The sequence below is a fragment of the Pantherophis guttatus genome, chromosome 2, assembly GCF_059756535.1.
Source record: "Pantherophis guttatus breed Tessera chromosome 2, ASM5975653v1, whole genome shotgun sequence".
NCBI classification, from domain to species: Eukaryota; Metazoa; Chordata; class Lepidosauria; order Squamata; family Colubridae; genus Pantherophis; species Pantherophis guttatus.
The window spans coordinates 272210534-272227371 of NC_142064.1; the positions used below are offsets into that span (position 1 = coordinate 272210534).

A 16838-nucleotide genomic window follows, 5' to 3' on the forward strand; every position below is an offset into this window, starting at 1 on the left:
CGCACAGAGTGGGCCTCCTCAGGGTGCCGTCCACCAGACAATGTCGGCTGGCGACCCCCAGGGGGAGAGCCTTCTCTGTGACGGCGCCCACCCTCTGGAACAACCTTCCCCCAGAGTTACATATAATAACAGACCTCCGGATTTTTCGTCGGGCCCTGAAAACCTATTTATTTCAACAAGCTGGGCTGGCCTGAGTTAAATTTTAAATTGATTTTAAATTGGGTTATCTTAATTTCGACCAAAATATTTAATTATTTTAATACTGTTCTTAAATTTTGTATGCTTTGTTTTTATCTTGGCTGTGCACCGCCCTGAGTCCTATTGGAGAAGGGCAGTATAGAAATTTAATTAATTAATAAATAAATAATAAATACATACATGGCTGTTCAGGAATTTAGTTCTGGATCAGGTTGCACTACCCCTGAGAGACCTGGTTCACAACTTTGGGGTTCTCCTGGATTCATGATTTTTGGACTTTTAGTTCTGCTTGAATTTAGTCCACTATTCCAGCTCTGTTTCTCATGACTGAAATTGCCCAGGTGCTAATTGCTTCGACAGTATTTTCTTCACTGAGTTTGGAATTTAAGATCTTCTTCACTCTCTTGATGTATTCACCTCTAATCTTTATCTTGACTTCAGTGTGATTAATGTTGTCACCTTAAGGATACCCAAGTATTTGTAATGATCATCTTCATCCAGACTCTTGAGGTTATTTTGATAGAGCATATTGATTCCTTCACTTTTTTCTATTTTTCCCCATTTCATGGTAAGCATGGCACAGTTATCCAGTCCAAACTCCATTGCAATTCATTTTAATTATTTATTTTATTTTAAACAATATTTTAATATATTTTAGTAAATTTTTTTAGTAATTTATTTTATCTTTTTTTTGATGATGATGATGGATATATGTTTATTCCAAGAATGTTTAAACTCAGTTACTGATGATTGATCCACTGTCTGCTCTAGAAGTTGGTTCCAAACTGCCTTTATTCTCTCTGTGAAGTAATACTTTCTAACATTACTTTCAATCTTCCCTCCTGTCAGTTTGATATCATGTTCCCATGTTCTTGATTTTGGCTTAATATTGAAAATACTGCCTTCTAGAACCTTATCCACATCTTTAATATGTTTAAAGGTTTCATTCATATCCCCACTTTCCCTTCTGTCCTCCAGGCTATACCTATTCAGTTCCTCCAATCTTTCCTAATGGGTTTTGTCCCTCAGATCTTGTATCATTTTACTTGCTCTGGACTCATTCAATCTTTTCTTAAATGAGGTCTCTAGAACTGGACACACTATTCCAAATGGAGCCTGACTAAAGCCGTATATATTGGGATTAGGACCCCTTTTTTCTTCTGGGGATCCCTCTAGTGATGCTATTCTCTGCGACCTCACAGGGTGCCCTTCTTTGTTTCACTGCCCCTACAGGGTGGCTTTGGCTCCTTTTGGAGCCCACCGACAGAGGGAACTCAGCACAGGAGCATGGAGACGCACTCTGTGTGTGATCCTGCTGTGACGTCTCCCTATCACTCAACTCCAGTATGTGTCAGCGCTGAAGCAGAAAAATAAAAATGGCTTCAGTTCAGCCAACTTCAGGGTTGACATATATTTTGTCAATACATATTTTTCAATAAATGATTGACAAATTTATCTGAGCCTTTTTCACTTTTGAAGAGAGAGGTAGCACTTGCTCTCCCAACTCACAATATTTGCAAGTTAGGCAACTGTAGAAGAAAGAGTCAAATGTAAAAAGACCACCTGGGATTTTTAAAAAAAAAATCCACAAGGTTTCTGGTTTTAAAATTAATGGATGTTTCTATTATAGTTCCATCCATTTCTGGAGAAGAATGAGTTTTTCAATATTTCCCATTGGAAATTGTACTTGGACCAGAATGGAGATGTAGCTGCAGATCTCAATGTCATAAACTGGGTGCTTCTTCCCAGGATGGCTCCCATCGACAAGCAAATAGGGAGTTTTGAAAGGCAGAGATTTATTATCAATAAAGATACTTTGTCATGGCTAAACTTGCACAACAAGGTAGGAGAAATATTGGTGTCTTTTCTGTTTTCTAAAGCCTGAGGATCTGTTTCAAGTTGGCTAAGCATAATCATAATCATTGTTGACCTTCACTAAGAACTGAATCTCACAGTTTTCTTAGATTACTTGGTGGGCTTCAATACTATTAATCAAGGGGTCTTTTGCATGCAAAAATGTGGAACACTGTTTTAAGCTGATTCTGCACTGTCCAACATAGGTCACAAGTCATGACCTTTTGTGCATCCTCTGTAATCTGGTATCTCTATAAAATTGGAGAGAGAGGCTCTTAACGGCTGACAATTGTGGTACTGGTAGATTCAACTTTGCATGTTTCTTATTCTAAAATAGCAAAGGAGAAGGCAGTTTTGTGAGCGTGGCTTGGTGGGCATAGCAGGGGAAGGATACTATAAAATCTCCATTTCCTCCCGATCAGCTGGGATTTGGGAGGCAGAGAATAGATGGGGGCGGGGCCAGTCAGAATTTTTACTACCAGTTCTCTGAACTACTTAAAATTTCCTCTACCGGTTCTCCAGAACTGGTCAGAACCTGCTGAAACCCACCTCTGGACCTGACCCATAAAACTGGAACACTAAAACATGACTTCAATCCAAAGAAAAGCCCTTCCTGATGTCGGAAGTAAAAAGGAACAATTTAAAAGGAAATATTACTTAGATTTGACTTTTGGTTTATAAGAGGGCATTTCATCTGATAACCCTTGAATGATATTGTTTATCATAATTTTTAGCTACCTTAAGTCTCTCTGGGCAGAAATGAGGCTCCAAGTTTAATTAATAATAAAAATGGACCTGTCATTCTATGCCTGTTGGTGTCACCTCATTGTAGTTCTTCAGCAGAAAGAACTTTGTCATGGATGTCTAGCTGGACCTTTTAAATAAACCTTTTCCAACAAAAGGCTCATAATCATGTTCATCTCCTACAGCAAAAGATGCCTGACTGTTTGAGGGACATGTTCTCAGGACCTTGTCTCTATGTCATCTAACTATTTTTATTCTCATTTGATAAAGTTGGCAGCCACATAAATTACAGGGAAAAAATACATATAAACAAAACATCGCCTGTAAAGTTGTCAACCTTAAACTGTAAAAAACATTCCTATATATCTTAACTAGGAGACTATTTCAGACTTTCAAAGGGGAACAGCTTTTCAATGTTTCATGTAGTCTTTAAGAAACCTTTGCAGATCCTACCAGTCATAATTTTCTTTCTTTATCATAGCTTTACCCTATTTTCATAACTATAATATAATAAAAAATTAAGAAATCATTTAGGATAAATCTTATTCTAAACTTTAATGTATATTAAAATTACGTTCATACATCGATAAAAGAGAATTCACTGATTGCCAATTAATGTTTAATTTTTTTTATTCCATCTCTCCACACTTCAGTAAGTAGAAAAGTCCTTCACTGAAATGAGATACTCCAAAAGCAAAAGGGATAAACAAAATGAAAAATTTGTCAATTGTTGTATCTCCCAGAACTTTTTAGAACTAGTCAGTGGTTTCATATTTACTTAGGTCAGGGGTGTCATACTCAAGGCCCGTGGGCCAGATCTGGCCTGTGGGCTGCTTAGATCTGGCCCATGGGGCCGGCCTGGAAATGGAAAAGGACCAGCCTGTGGTGCCTCTGCTAGCAAAAATGGGGTGCAGGAGGCTGTACATGGCCCCTCTGTGCCCCGTTTTCAGTCTGGAGGTCTCCTGCAGCACTCTGCCAGTGAAAATGGGGTGTGGGGGCCACATGCGGGCCCCTTATGCCCCATTTTGGCCGGCAGAGTGCTGCAGGAGGCCGTCCAGGCTGAAAATGGGGTGTGGGGGGCCCACATGCAGGCCCCACATGCCCCATTTGGCTGGAAGAGTGCTGCAAGAGGCTGTCCAAGCCAAAAACAGGGCACAGGGGGCTGCTTCATTTCAGCATGTACTGCAGAAGGCGTCGGTCCCATCTGCCATCTATTCCGTCTCTCCCCCACCCAGCTGGCCCATGGAGGACAACTACAATGCTGATCCGGCCCTCAAAGAAATCCAGTTTGACACTCCTGACCTAGGTGAAACTCAGACACTACTTGCAAATGTTCATGCTGACCTCCATTTTCCATGGATGGTGAGTCTTAATATTTCTTTGCAATACCTTCTTTTTCTGCTTAGTCGCTGCCTCAGTCCAAATGTGTGGAAAAATGTCATCCTGGATTTCTCAAACAGAAGCGAGAAGGAGAACCAGTTTGCTGCTATGACTGTGTTCCTTGTCCGGAGGGGACCATCTCCACCCTGGAAGGTAGGAGACAGGGGAAAAGAAAAAAAGGAGGGCAGGCCTACATCAAGAGCATTTTCATGGAACTGCAAGTTAAAAGACAGACTGAAGCTCAAGTATTTTCTTCTTTATTTTGAAACTGGACAATTTCAATAGAACAGAACAGAACAGAACAGAATAGAATCTTTATTTGATCAAGTATGATTAGACAAACAAGGAATTTGACTCAGGTGCAGAAGCTTTCAGTGTAATCTGATGGGAAGAAATAAGAGGGTGTGACAGAATGGGAAACCTTTAATACTGACGGATAAAATATCACTCCTGTTCTTTAGCTGGGAGATTTCCTTCAAATATTTTGACTTCTATATTTTGACATATTTTGACATATGATTTCTTTTTGAAACTTGAGGAATTAAGTAAGGATAATTATTGGAAAGATTATTGCAATGTATTTTATATGAGCCTCCTCTGGAGAATCATTAGGAAGGCACAACTGGTCCACAATGAAGTGCTATAGACAATTATAGAGACACTCATTCCACTCATATTACAACTACTTGCATCAGCCATTATTTATTTATTGGTTCGATTTATATGCTGCCCTTCTCCAGAGACTCAGAGTGGCTTACAATGCGTTAAGCAATGGCCTTCATACTTTTGTATATACCTGCTTAGTAGGGCTTTCCCCCCCCCCAAACGGTGTTCTTTTTTATACAAAGTCAGCTTATTGCCCCCACAATCCGGGTCCTCAATTTACCTATCTTAGAAAGGATGGAAGGCTGAGTCAACCTTGAGCCTGGTGAGATTTGAACTTGCAGTAATTGCAGGCAGCCGGTGCTACTTTAACAGCACTTAGTCAGCTGCGCCACCAAGGCTCTTTCCAAATCATATCCATAACTAGAGCTTTCTCTGCCAATTTACCAGAGTTCACAAGAGTCCAATACATTAAGAATGTTTATAGAGATTCTCAATCATCCAGGTCATGGTTGTCCCAAAGGTGCTTTTTCAAGAGGCAATTGGACTTTCTTTGTTTTCCTTGAAGATGTTTCATTTCTCATCCAAGAAGCTGAAGTGAACTGAAGAAGCTTCTTGGATGACAAGCAAAATGTCTTCAAGCAAAACAAAGAAAGTCCAGTTGCCTTTTGAAAAAGCACCTTTCGGACAGGATATTAAGAAGTTCCTTCCTGCAGGACACAGGAAGCGTATCTGGAAAGATTAATTCATTCATTATTAATCTCTAATACTATAGATTCATGTACTGTACATTAAACATGAAGCTTTAGGTCCTCAGACATTCCCAATTTTCATAGATCTTAGCTGTATATATATTACAAAATAGTATTTTTATTATCTTTATTTTATTTTATTTTGTAAAGAGATGTTAGATGTTAAAATATGCATTTAGGAAAATGCTCCTGATATCAGATGTCCCAAGAAGCTACTTCTTAAAATGTGGGTAGAGAGATTGTTATTAAAAAAAACAATCCTTTTGGTATTCTCAGATACAGAAAAATGCACCAAATGCCTAGACAATAAATATCCAAATGAGGATAGAATCCATTGTATCCCCAAAATTATAACCTTCCTGTCTTATGAAGAAAATCTGGGAGTCATCCTGGTCTCCTTTGTCCTACTCCTCTTCTTAACCACAGGACTTATTTTAATCTTATTCATTAAACACCAAGAAACTCCCATTGTCAAAGCCAACAACCGGGACCTCTCTTACATCCTCCTGGTCTCCCTCCTGCTTTGCTTCTTGTCTTCTTTTCTCTTCATTGGTCACCCAAGGAAGGCCTCCTGCCTTCTACGACAAGTGGTGTTCAGCATTGTTTTCTCAGTTGCAATTTCTTCTCTCTTAGCCAAAACAATCATGGTGGTGCTGGCTTTCCTAGCCACAAAACCAGGAAATCAAGTGAAGAGATGGTTGGGGAAGAGCTTGGCCAACTCCATCATCCTTTCTTGTTCTGCTGTCCAAATTATCATTTGTTCCATCTGGCTGGGAGTTTCTCCCCCTTTCCCTGACTCTGACCTCAATTCCCAGTCTGGAGAGATCATCCTGCAATGCAATGAAGGCTCTGTTCTCATGTTCTACATCACCCTCAGCTACATGGCAATCCTGGCTGCCATCTGCTTCACAGTGGCTTTTCTGGCCAGAAATCTCCCTGGGGCCTTCAATGAAGCCAAGCTGATCACCTTCAGCATGCTGGTCTTCTGCAGTGTCTGGATCTCCTTTCTGCCCACCTATCTGAGCACCAAAGGAAAATACATGGTGGCTGTTCAGGTCTTCTCCATATTGTCCTCCAGTGCTGGTCTGCTGGGCTGCATCTTCATCCCCAAGTGCTACATTATTATTCTGAGACCAGACCTGAATACAAAGGAGCAGCTTACAACCAGAAGAAATGTAGAAATATGAAACAGAGGAATGTTAAGCCTCAACATTTTCCAACCATCCACATGTAGGAAATGGTCAATCTGCTCTCTATACATAAATTGGCCAGTGATTTTGCTTGAAATAATTAAAAGGTGTTTGGAAGATAATGTCCCCAACTATGTACAGTAAAATTCCAAAGGACCACTGAACTTTTTTGAATTCTCAACACAGCATATCTGTCTAATGCCCTTAGCCTATTGAGGCCTAAGATACCGTGTCCAGCTTTTTGAAACATGACTTTTATGCAATGGGAATCTTGTTGATATGCTAGAAATGCTTAGTTGGAGGGATGGGGAGCTCTATATATTTCCGTGATGGCAAATATATGGCAAGCGTGCAGAAGTGGCACGCAGAGCCATCTCTCAGGGCACACCAGCCATCACTCATTGCTCTTCTGGGTTCCAGCATATGCAGGTACGCCAGCCAGCTGGTCTTCACACACACACATGTGGGGAAGCACCGGAAACCGGAAGAGCAGTTCCCCCACATGCATGCATGCACTGGGAAGCTGAGCGTCTGGTTTCCAATGCATGCATGCACGCTGGCTAGCTTGTCTTCATGCATGCATGCATGCCAGAAACAGGAATAGCAGGTGGCCGGTACACATGTATGCACCAAAAACTGGAAGCTCAGCTTCTCAGTGCGCTCTTCCAGTTTCCAGCCTCCTGTGCATGCACGCTGGGTAGATGCTCTACCAGTTTCCGGTTCTCCCACATGTGCACCGGGGAGATGCTCTTCCAGTTTCCAGCTCCCCCCCCACATGCGCGTGTGCTGCCATTTTGGTGCCAAAAAGGTTCACCAACACTGATAGATTTCATTACTTTAATTATGATTTTTATGGACAAGATTCGTTCCATCTCCTCCTTGTGTTGTGACCCAGGCCCAAGTAAGTGGTAGGAAAATCAGTCAGTGAAAAAACAAACAAACTTTATTCGAACAGCTGAGAATTACTTCATTCTCAGCGTCGTTCAACTAAATTAAAGCAAATTCCTCCCAACACAAATTCCTCAGTCCTATCTCAAACCTTGGTCCAATTAGGCAAACTGCCAAAGGCCTTTCTTGGCAAATGTTCAGAAGTCACAGATACAAAAATAAATACAAGAAGTAGACGAAGAAGAAGACAAAGCTACCAACATTGTTTTCCGGCAAAGCCCAAACGCCATTGCTGGTCAGTTTTAAGCCTTATGGGAGGGGCCAATCATCTCTTGGCCCTACTCCCGAGTTGTCCTCTTTGCTCGAGCTGCTCTTGCCTTCGGGCAGCTCTTCTCATGCGTGCATTAGGAACAGGCTCCTCCTGTTCCTCTGCCTCACTTCTATCAGTCTCTGGAGGCTCTGGATTCCACACCTCACTCCCTGATGGCCCTGGCCCCATCTCTGCCTCTGATGCAGAGCCCTCATCCAGGCCTTCCCCAGCCTCCAGGACTGGCCCATGTTCTTCTTCAGCCTCATTGCTGTCCGACTCTGCTGCCAGCTCCACAGCCTGCTGACGGACCACAACACCTTGGGGAGAATCCAAGTCATCTTTCTGCAGTCATCTTGTTTAGCCTTCCTCTGAAAATTGGCATTTGACCCAGTATCAAATAAATTCAACATTACACATGCTAAAAAAAGGAGAAAAAATCGTACTGGGAGTGGAATCTTGTCCAAAAGAACAGTGAAAAACTCTTTCAATAGATACACCAATATCACATTCTCACATCCCACTCATAATGCAATGAGTGTTAATGAGTTTTTGTGTTATTGTGTTTAAAGCTGTAAGCCACCAAAGTAACCTATGTGTGAATTGGGTGTTTAAATAAATTCGGTTGTTAAATAAATATATAAATATTTCATTTCATACATTTCGGAAAGGACAGGAAATGATGTAAAAAAAGGGAAATGATCATCGATCCATATTTATAAATAATAGCATAATAAATATCAGATTACTTCTTGCTCTTCTGTTATCTGCAATGAAAAATAGTCTCAGATATAAAAAAAAATATTTGTGTCTTCAGATTCAAAGGTTGCTATAGGGATGTTCTCATAAAACGTATGACAAGTCACTAAGAGCTGCAAGGCCATATTCCTTATGTCTCCATTTGCCTACTAAACAGTCTCATTCATCTGGAAACTGATTGTCAACTTCAAACTGAACCTGGCAGCAGCCATCTTTCTGTTCATCAGTTGCCACACAGAGGGGGAAGGCGAGAAGGAGGTTGGAATGCATTACTAGACACAACAAAGAACTTTCTCATGAGAACCAAGGTCATCTCTTCTGGTAACCAATAAGGTTGGGGAAGGAGTGCCTGAAGAGACCGCCAATTAACCCAATTGGCCATCGTGACCTGTGACACTTGGGAGAGGGGTTATTTCCTAGTTTAATTATACTGTAACCATGGGAAAGACTTAGATTTGGTTTTCCTTTGCAGCTGTGCCGATATTAAAGAAGATCTTTGAGAAGGAGCCAAGTCTCAGAGTTCTGATTTGCTTGGGTTCATTAGTTGGAGCCTTGACACTAATTTTACTAACACCATTGTGATTAAAATAAGACTTGGTATATTGTTACTGATTTCTTTAGGAATATAGAGGAAAATAAATATGAGTAGTTTTAGGAGTAAGAGGAATATTTCCTCCCCGTGTGTATCTTGCTCACTTCCTTTCTATCTCTGTCAATTTTAAATAGAGGTACTATTTATTGTTTTAATCATTCTTTTTCTTCTTTCTTGATAGTAAACTGTATAGAGTCATCTCTAGCCAAGATGGGTAGCATTTAGGTTTCATAAATAAATAAATAAACAAATAAACAATACATTTATTTATTGATTGATTAGATTTATATTGCTGCCTATTCACCCATGGCGACTCAAGGCGGCTTACAGAATATAAAAAACCACATTTAAAAAAAGTAAAACTCATAAAAAAATCAAATAAATTAATGTAATAAAATTACCTCTGACCCCCACCTCCCACCCCAGCAACAGCCGATCACATGAACTATTTAATGGGCTCCAGCCCACTCTGTGTTCCCCAGGCCTGCTACCAGAACCAGGTCTTCAGCGCCTTCCAGAGGAGAATTAGGGTGGGGGCTGTTCTAATCTCTGGGGGAATGATGTTCCAGAGAGAGGGAGGCACCACAGAGAAGGTCCTTCTTTGGGTCCCATCAGGTGTATCTCCCTCAGGGATGGGACCCACAGCATTCCCTGCCTCCCCACTCTAATGGGTAAGGTAGATGTGCCCGCCAAGAGATGGTCCCTCAGATAACCTGGTCCCAAGCCATGAAGGGCTTTAAAGGTGACAACCAGCACCTTGAATTGCACCTGGAAGCAAATCGGCAACCAATGCAGCTCCCGCCTGCACAAAACTGTACGGGCTGCTGCATTTTGCACCAACTGGAGCTGCTGGATGCTCTTCAAGGGCAGCCCTATGTAGAGCACATTGCAATAGTCAAAACGAGAAGTGACTAAGGCATGAGTGACTGTGAGTAGGGATTGCCAGTCCAGGAAAGGGCATAACTGGCACACAACTCGCAGTTGCGTGAAGGCCCTCCTGGCCGTGACCGTCATCTGCTCTTTGAGCAGGAGTCATGAGCCCAGGAGAACCCCCAGATTACGCACAGGGTCTGTTTGGAGTAGTCCACCCCATCCAAGACCAAAGATGGCAATTCTCCATGAGCCAACAAACCCCCGAACCCAGAGCCACTCGGTCTTGCCAGGGTTTAGTTTCAACCCATTGCTCCCCATCCAGCCCCTAACAGCCTCCAGGCGCTTTGAGAGGGAGGACACGGCATCACTTACCTCACCATGGGCTGATGATTCAAAGCTATTAATCAGGCCCACTAAATGGCATTTTTGAAAAATAATAGATTTCAAAAAATCATTTTTAAAAATTTTTATTTTAACATAAGATATTCTTTGTTATACAAATCTGGCCTAAAAATAATAATGTAGCATTTGGGGATGAAGATGCAGCTCAGCAGGCCAGTACTGGAGGCCAAGATGGAGAAGATCTGAACAGCTACCGTGTACTTCCCCTTGATGCTCAAGTAGGCTGGCACAAAAGACACCCAGATACTGCAGAAGATCAGCATTCTTGGCCTCACCTGCTGCGGCTACCAGCAGTCAGGGAGCACAAGGCTGCGCTGCCCACATCGCTCCTCTGCCAGCTGACTTCCCCGCTGGCCCGCAACACTTGGCAGTTTGGCTGCTCTCTCTGGTAACAGAAGCCACAGTGCAAATTTACGGGCTCAGTTACCGGTGAGAGCAGCCACCGCCTTGCTCGCACCATCTCATCCAAGCTGCCAGGTGTTGCTCCGGTTCTTTCTGCCACAGCTGCACAGCCTTTTCTTTCAATTCTACCTATGCCTTGGCACTAGCAGCCATTGGAGCCCAGCACTGCGGTACCCCTTGCTCCAACCAGCAGCCTCTGCTCACATCAAGGTGGCGGCCAGGTGGGAGGAAGACAAGGACTGGTGCAAGGTGATGCTCCACTTCCAGGCCAGTTTGGGCAGGGACCTGAGAGCTACACGGGGACAGCTCACCTGAAAGAACTACAGCAGAATTTCCCCTTGTTCAGTTTTCATCCATTATTCCTTGTCTGGCCTTCAGGTGCCTTGGAAAACAGGCTGACTCCCTTCTCTCTGGGACCCTCAAATTTTGGAACACTGCTATCATGTCTCCCCTGGTCCTTCTCTTCACTAGACTAGCCATGCCCAGTTCCTGTAACCGTTCTTCGTATGTTTTAACCTCCAGTCCCCTAATTCTCTTGGTTGCTTTTCTCTGCACTCTTTCTAGAGTCTCAACATCTTTCTTATAGTGTGGTGACTAAAACTGGATGCAGTATTCTAGATTTGGTCTTACTAAAGCTTTATAGAGTGGTATTAGTACATCACTTGATTGTATCCCTCTGTTAATGCAATTTAAGATTGCATTGGCTTTTTTGGCTCATATTTAATTGGTTGTCCACTAAGACTCCAAGATCTCTCTCACAGTTACTGCTCTTAAAACCTGGTTCCCCCAGTCTATAAGTGTAGTTTTGGGTTTTCTTGCCTAAGTGTAGGACTTTACTTTTCTCTACATTGAATTTAATTTTGTTAGATAGAGCCCAGTGTTCAAGTCTGTCAAGATCCATCTGGATCTTGAGCTTATCATTTGGGGTGTTGGCTATTCCTTCCAGCTTAGTATCATCTGAAAATTTGGTAAGCTCCTCTTCTATTCCCTCATTTAAATCATTTATGAAGATATTGAAGAGTACTGGGCCTAAGGTGGAACCTTACGGTACACAAACTTCCAAACCAGTAAAGAAGGTAAATAGTTTTCACCCCTGAACTGAATAAGTTGTCCTTGTGACAAGCTGTCAGGAGTCAATCAAACATTAGGTAATTTTTGCTATTTGATCAAGCAGAGAATTTATTTGAACAAACCATTAAGATATTTTACCTCTTAAAATAGGCTTAACTTAAAGTTTTTTTTTTCCCTCTCTCTCTCTCTCTACTTGGAGAGAGAATGAAAATTCCTGTCTCAGAATCTGGTCAAATGTGGAGCCCCATCAATCATTTCTCAGCCTCAGAGTGGCAGCAACTTCTCTGCAAAAAGGGAATGTTTCTGGATTCACTAACAATGTTTCCAGCCTGCCCCAGTCTTAATGGATTCTAAATGGGGAACAGCAAGGAAAGCCAATAAATGTCAAACTCAATGTAAACCATATGCATTTTATTTTCATTGTTTATTTTCATTTAGTTTTACTGATCAGACATAAAATGCCTAAATATAATCATGCATGTTTCCATTTTAGTGTTTGAAGCAGGGCCGGATTTAGATGAAAAGAGGCCCTAGGCTATTCCACTTATGAGGCCCTTTCACCTATAGTGAAAGTGTAATTTTAATTTTGCTAACAATTTGAATGTAGGCCCCTCTTGATCTTGAGGCCCCCTCTTGATCTTGAGGCCCTAGGCTGAAGCCTAGTTAGCCTATAGGAAAATCCGGCCCTGGTTTGAAGCTGTAAGGAAGGGATGTCAAACTCGTGGCCCGTGGGGCCGGATGCATCACACATTGGCCACGCCCACCCCCATTTTAGTGAAGGGAAAAAAGTCGCGATACGTCACGTGACGACAACATGATGATGCAAATTTGACGCCCCTGCTGTAAGGTGAAAAGCGATGATTGAATTGCAAATAAAGTACAAGGAAAAGATTAAGTAAAAATAAACATAAATCTTAGTAATGGGAAACCAAAATCAAAACTCATTGTAACAGAGTAATGTAATTTCAGGTCTATTTTTCTTGGGGAAAAAACATTTTAGAAGAGAATTGTTCAGCCTTTATTGCAGTTTTATCACCATCACGCAAACTTAACATGGGAAAAAGATTCAGGTGGAATTTTTAAAATGTAAAATACAAAATAAAATTGTTTTGTCACAAGGGGTCCTAACTTTTCATCTTAACATACAAAAATGGCATTCCTATGTTCTTATTCTACTTTTAATATGAGCTGCTCCTTTGTGTTGAGGTCTGGCCTAAGGATAATAATATAGCACTTGGGGATGAAGATGCAGCCTAGCAGACCAGCACTGGAGGACAAGATGGAGAAGACCTGAACAGCCACCATGTATTTCCCTTTGGTGCTCAGGTAGGCAGGCACAAAACTCACCCAGACACTGCAGAAAACCAGCATGCTGAAAGTGATCAGCTTGGCTTCATTGAAGGCCCCAGGGAGATTCCTGGCCAGGAAAGCCACAATGAAGCAGATGCCGGCAAGGAAGCCCATGTAGCCCAGGGCTCCATAGAACATGACAACAGACCCTTCGTTGCATTGCAGGATGATCTCCCCAGGCTGGGAGTGGAAGTCAGAGTCAGGGAATGGAGGAGAGACTCCTAGCCAGATGGAGCAAATGAGAGTTTGGATCCCAGAACAAGAAAGAACAAGGGAGTTGGTCAGAGTCTTTCCCAACCACCTCCTCATGGCATTGCCTGGCTTTGTGGCTAGAAAGGCCAACACTACGGTGATTGTCTTGGCCAAGACTGAGGAGACAGCAGTGGAGAAGACGATGCTGAAAACAATTTGACGGAAAAGACAAGTGGCTTTCCTTGGCTGGCCAATGAAGAGGAAGGAGGTCAAGAAGGAGAACAACAGGGAGATGAGGAGGATGTAAGAGAGGTCCCGGTTGTTGGCTTTGACTAGCGGAGTTTCCAAGTGTTTTATAAAGATTGCTAAGACAAGCATAGTGGCTAAAGACAAGACCAAGGCAAAGGAAGCCAGGATCATCCCTAGAAGTCCTCTGTAAGATAGGAAGGTGATGACTTTGGGGATGCACTGATCTCGTTTCTCATTTGGATGCTTGTTCTCTGAACATTTGGTGCACATTTTTGCGTCTGCAATAAGAGAGATGAGAAAAGAGAGATTTATCCAATTCGTGCAGTGTTGGCCTTTTCTCCTTCTGTCTACCCTGTCCCGCATTTTAATCTCTTTCATAAATGCATCATGTAAAATTAGTCAATGTGCACCTTCCTGAGTGGAGATGGTCCCTTCCCCACAAGGAACACAGTCATAGCAGCAAGGGGGCTCCCCTTCCCGAGGCAACTTGATGAATCCTGGATGGCAGCTCTCCACACACTTGGATTCAGGGAGGGGCTAAATAAAAATAGAAGGAAAATCAAGGACAATGTGTAGGAAATGTGTTGGGTACATCCTTGCTACCTCTGCTGATAGCCACCTGGTGATTCTGTCTAAGTTGATCCAGTCTTTGCTGGACAGAGAGGGGCTTTAGCGCCATCTGCAGGACACCTGGCAGGAATTGTATGTGTGGAAATATGATTCTCAAGGCAAAAGGGTGTGAAACATTTGTAAGTCAAAAGTGAGAACATTTGGAAGTGACTCAGGCAGAGACCTCCTTAATTCACTGGAGTGTAAGAAGGGGAGGCAGTGCAGCACAACCAGTCCTGCAAGATTCTGTCATCGGAGCCAATAAAAAAAAGCAGTACTGGCTTTCTTCTGGAATTGAAATAACAGAATGCAAGAATAGCAAAGTTGGAAGGGACCTTGGAGGTCTTATAGTCCAACCCGTTGCTCAAGCAGGAGCCCCTATACCATTTCAGAGAAATGGCTGTCCAGTCTCTTCTTAAAAGCCTCCAGTGTTGGAGCAACCACAACTTCTGAAGGCAAAGCTGTTCCACTGGTTAATTGTTCTCACTGTTAGGAAGTTTCTCCTCTTACTTTTTTTTTAAACTTTATTTTGAATTTATATACCGCCCTACTCCCGAAGGACTCAGGGCGGTGAACAGCCAAAAGATAAAACACACATAATACAAAATTTTAAAAACAATGTAAAAGCACATTAAATAATTTGGCCCAAACAATTTAAAACACCCCTATTGTTTTAAAACAAATTTAAAATTAACAATTATAAAGGAGGTTAGGCCAGGCCAGCCTATTGAAATAAAAAGGTCTTGAGGGCACGGCGGAAAGTGCGTAAGTCCGGGATCCTCTGTATCTCCGGGGGGAGCTCGTTTCAGATGGCAGGTGCCCCCACAGAGAAGGCTCTCCCCCTGGGGACCGCCAGTCAACACTGTTTGGCTGATGGCACCTAAGGAGCCCCTCTCTATGGGAGTGTACTGGCCGGTGAGAGGCTACTGGTGGCAAAAGGCGGTCTCGTAAGTACCCAGGTCCTAAGCCTCCTGAATTCCAGATTGTGTCTCTCCTTGATTAGTTTCCATCCATTGCTTCTTGTCCTGCCTTCTGGTGCTTTGGAGAATAGCTTGACTCCCTCTTCTTTGTGGCAGCCCCTCAGATATTGGAACATTGCTATCAAGTCACCCTTAGTTCTTTTCACTAGATTAGCCAAACCCAATTCTTGCAATCATTCTTCATATGTTTTAGTGTCCAGCTAAAGATTTTCTTTACCTGATTGAGATATTTGGAGAACACCATTGCATCCCGGTCAATAGTAAACATGGCTTCCGCCGATCCCTGTCTTGCGAGGCTCCCAAATTTTGACTGAATAACTGACTTATTGGAAAACTGGACTGAACCTATGATGTCAAGACCAGCAGCCAGCTCTCCACTCTCATCCACATATAATCCATCCAAGGAGTTATTGTAAAGCTTGAAAAGGTTTCGCAGGAAATGGTGAAGCTAAAATAACGGAGATGAGGGAAGAGAAACAAATACAGGAATTTGATAGTATAGTTCTGAACAATTCTACTATTCCACATCTGTGGAAGTTGAAAAATCAGAGTCACATGAATATCGGGGGGAAGTGACCTTGTTATTTTGGAATTCTTAATTTTAGGTACAAACAGAGAATGTAGTAAATACCTTGGAGTTTAAACAGCAAATACTAATAAACTCCATGGCAATGGCAAGAGAAGCTAAATGAATAAAAGAAACGTTATCTTATAAAGGAGAAGCCTGCAGGACTTAGAATGTTTACATATTGACTGAATTCATTCCAAACCTGGATGAATTCAAATTCATATCTTGGATTTCAGGAAATTAATGGAGAAAAGAGCTCAAGGTGGATGATGCAATCTTGTTATATACCATAAAAATGTTAATATTATAGTATAACAACAACAACAACAACAACAACAACAACAACAACAACAACAACAACAATTTAACAGTTGTTGATAAGAAAGACAAAAACATCTGGATAGTGGATGTGGCAGTGCCTGGAGACAACCGAATAAAAGAGAAAGAACTGGAGAGGATCACAAAATACAAAGACCTGCAAATAGAAATAGAACGACTATGGCAAAGTCAAGCAAGGGTAGTACCAATAGTAATAGGCACATTGGGTGCATTTCCAAAACAACTGAAGCATCACTTGAGCACCATTGGCATTGACAAATTCACCATAAGTCAATTGCAGAAGGTGGCTTTATTTGGAACAGCTTCCATCCTGCAATGATATCTGTAATAGCATCAAACATCCAGATCTGCCTAGCCCAGGTCCTTGGTAAGGACTTGATAAGTACACAAAAATGCCAAACCCACTCTGAACATCTGGATGACTGTGTGATGAATGATAGTGGTGATGATGATGATGATGATGATGATGATGATGATGATGACGACGATGGTACAATATTAAAAGAAAAACATGAATAATTCTAATAAGGAAAGAG

General features: G+C 42.1%; 1 protein-coding gene across 1 annotated transcript in view; it reads right to left on the reverse strand.

Moving 5' to 3' along the window:
• LOC148115910 (vomeronasal type-2 receptor 26-like) overlaps positions 1-16838 on the reverse strand; it is a 50339-nt gene that overhangs the window by 31229 nt on the left and 2272 nt on the right. The window contains exons 4-8 of the mRNA XM_087885284.1: positions 15613-15843; positions 14247-14343; positions 13667-14084; positions 11119-11236; positions 10818-10927 (exon numbers count right to left, since the gene is read on the reverse strand). Coding sequence (XP_087741410.1) covers positions 10818-10927; positions 11119-11236; positions 13667-14084; positions 14247-14343; positions 15613-15843 — 974 coding nt within the window. The remainder of the gene's footprint in view (positions 1-10817; positions 10928-11118; positions 11237-13666; positions 14085-14246; positions 14344-15612; positions 15844-16838) is intronic.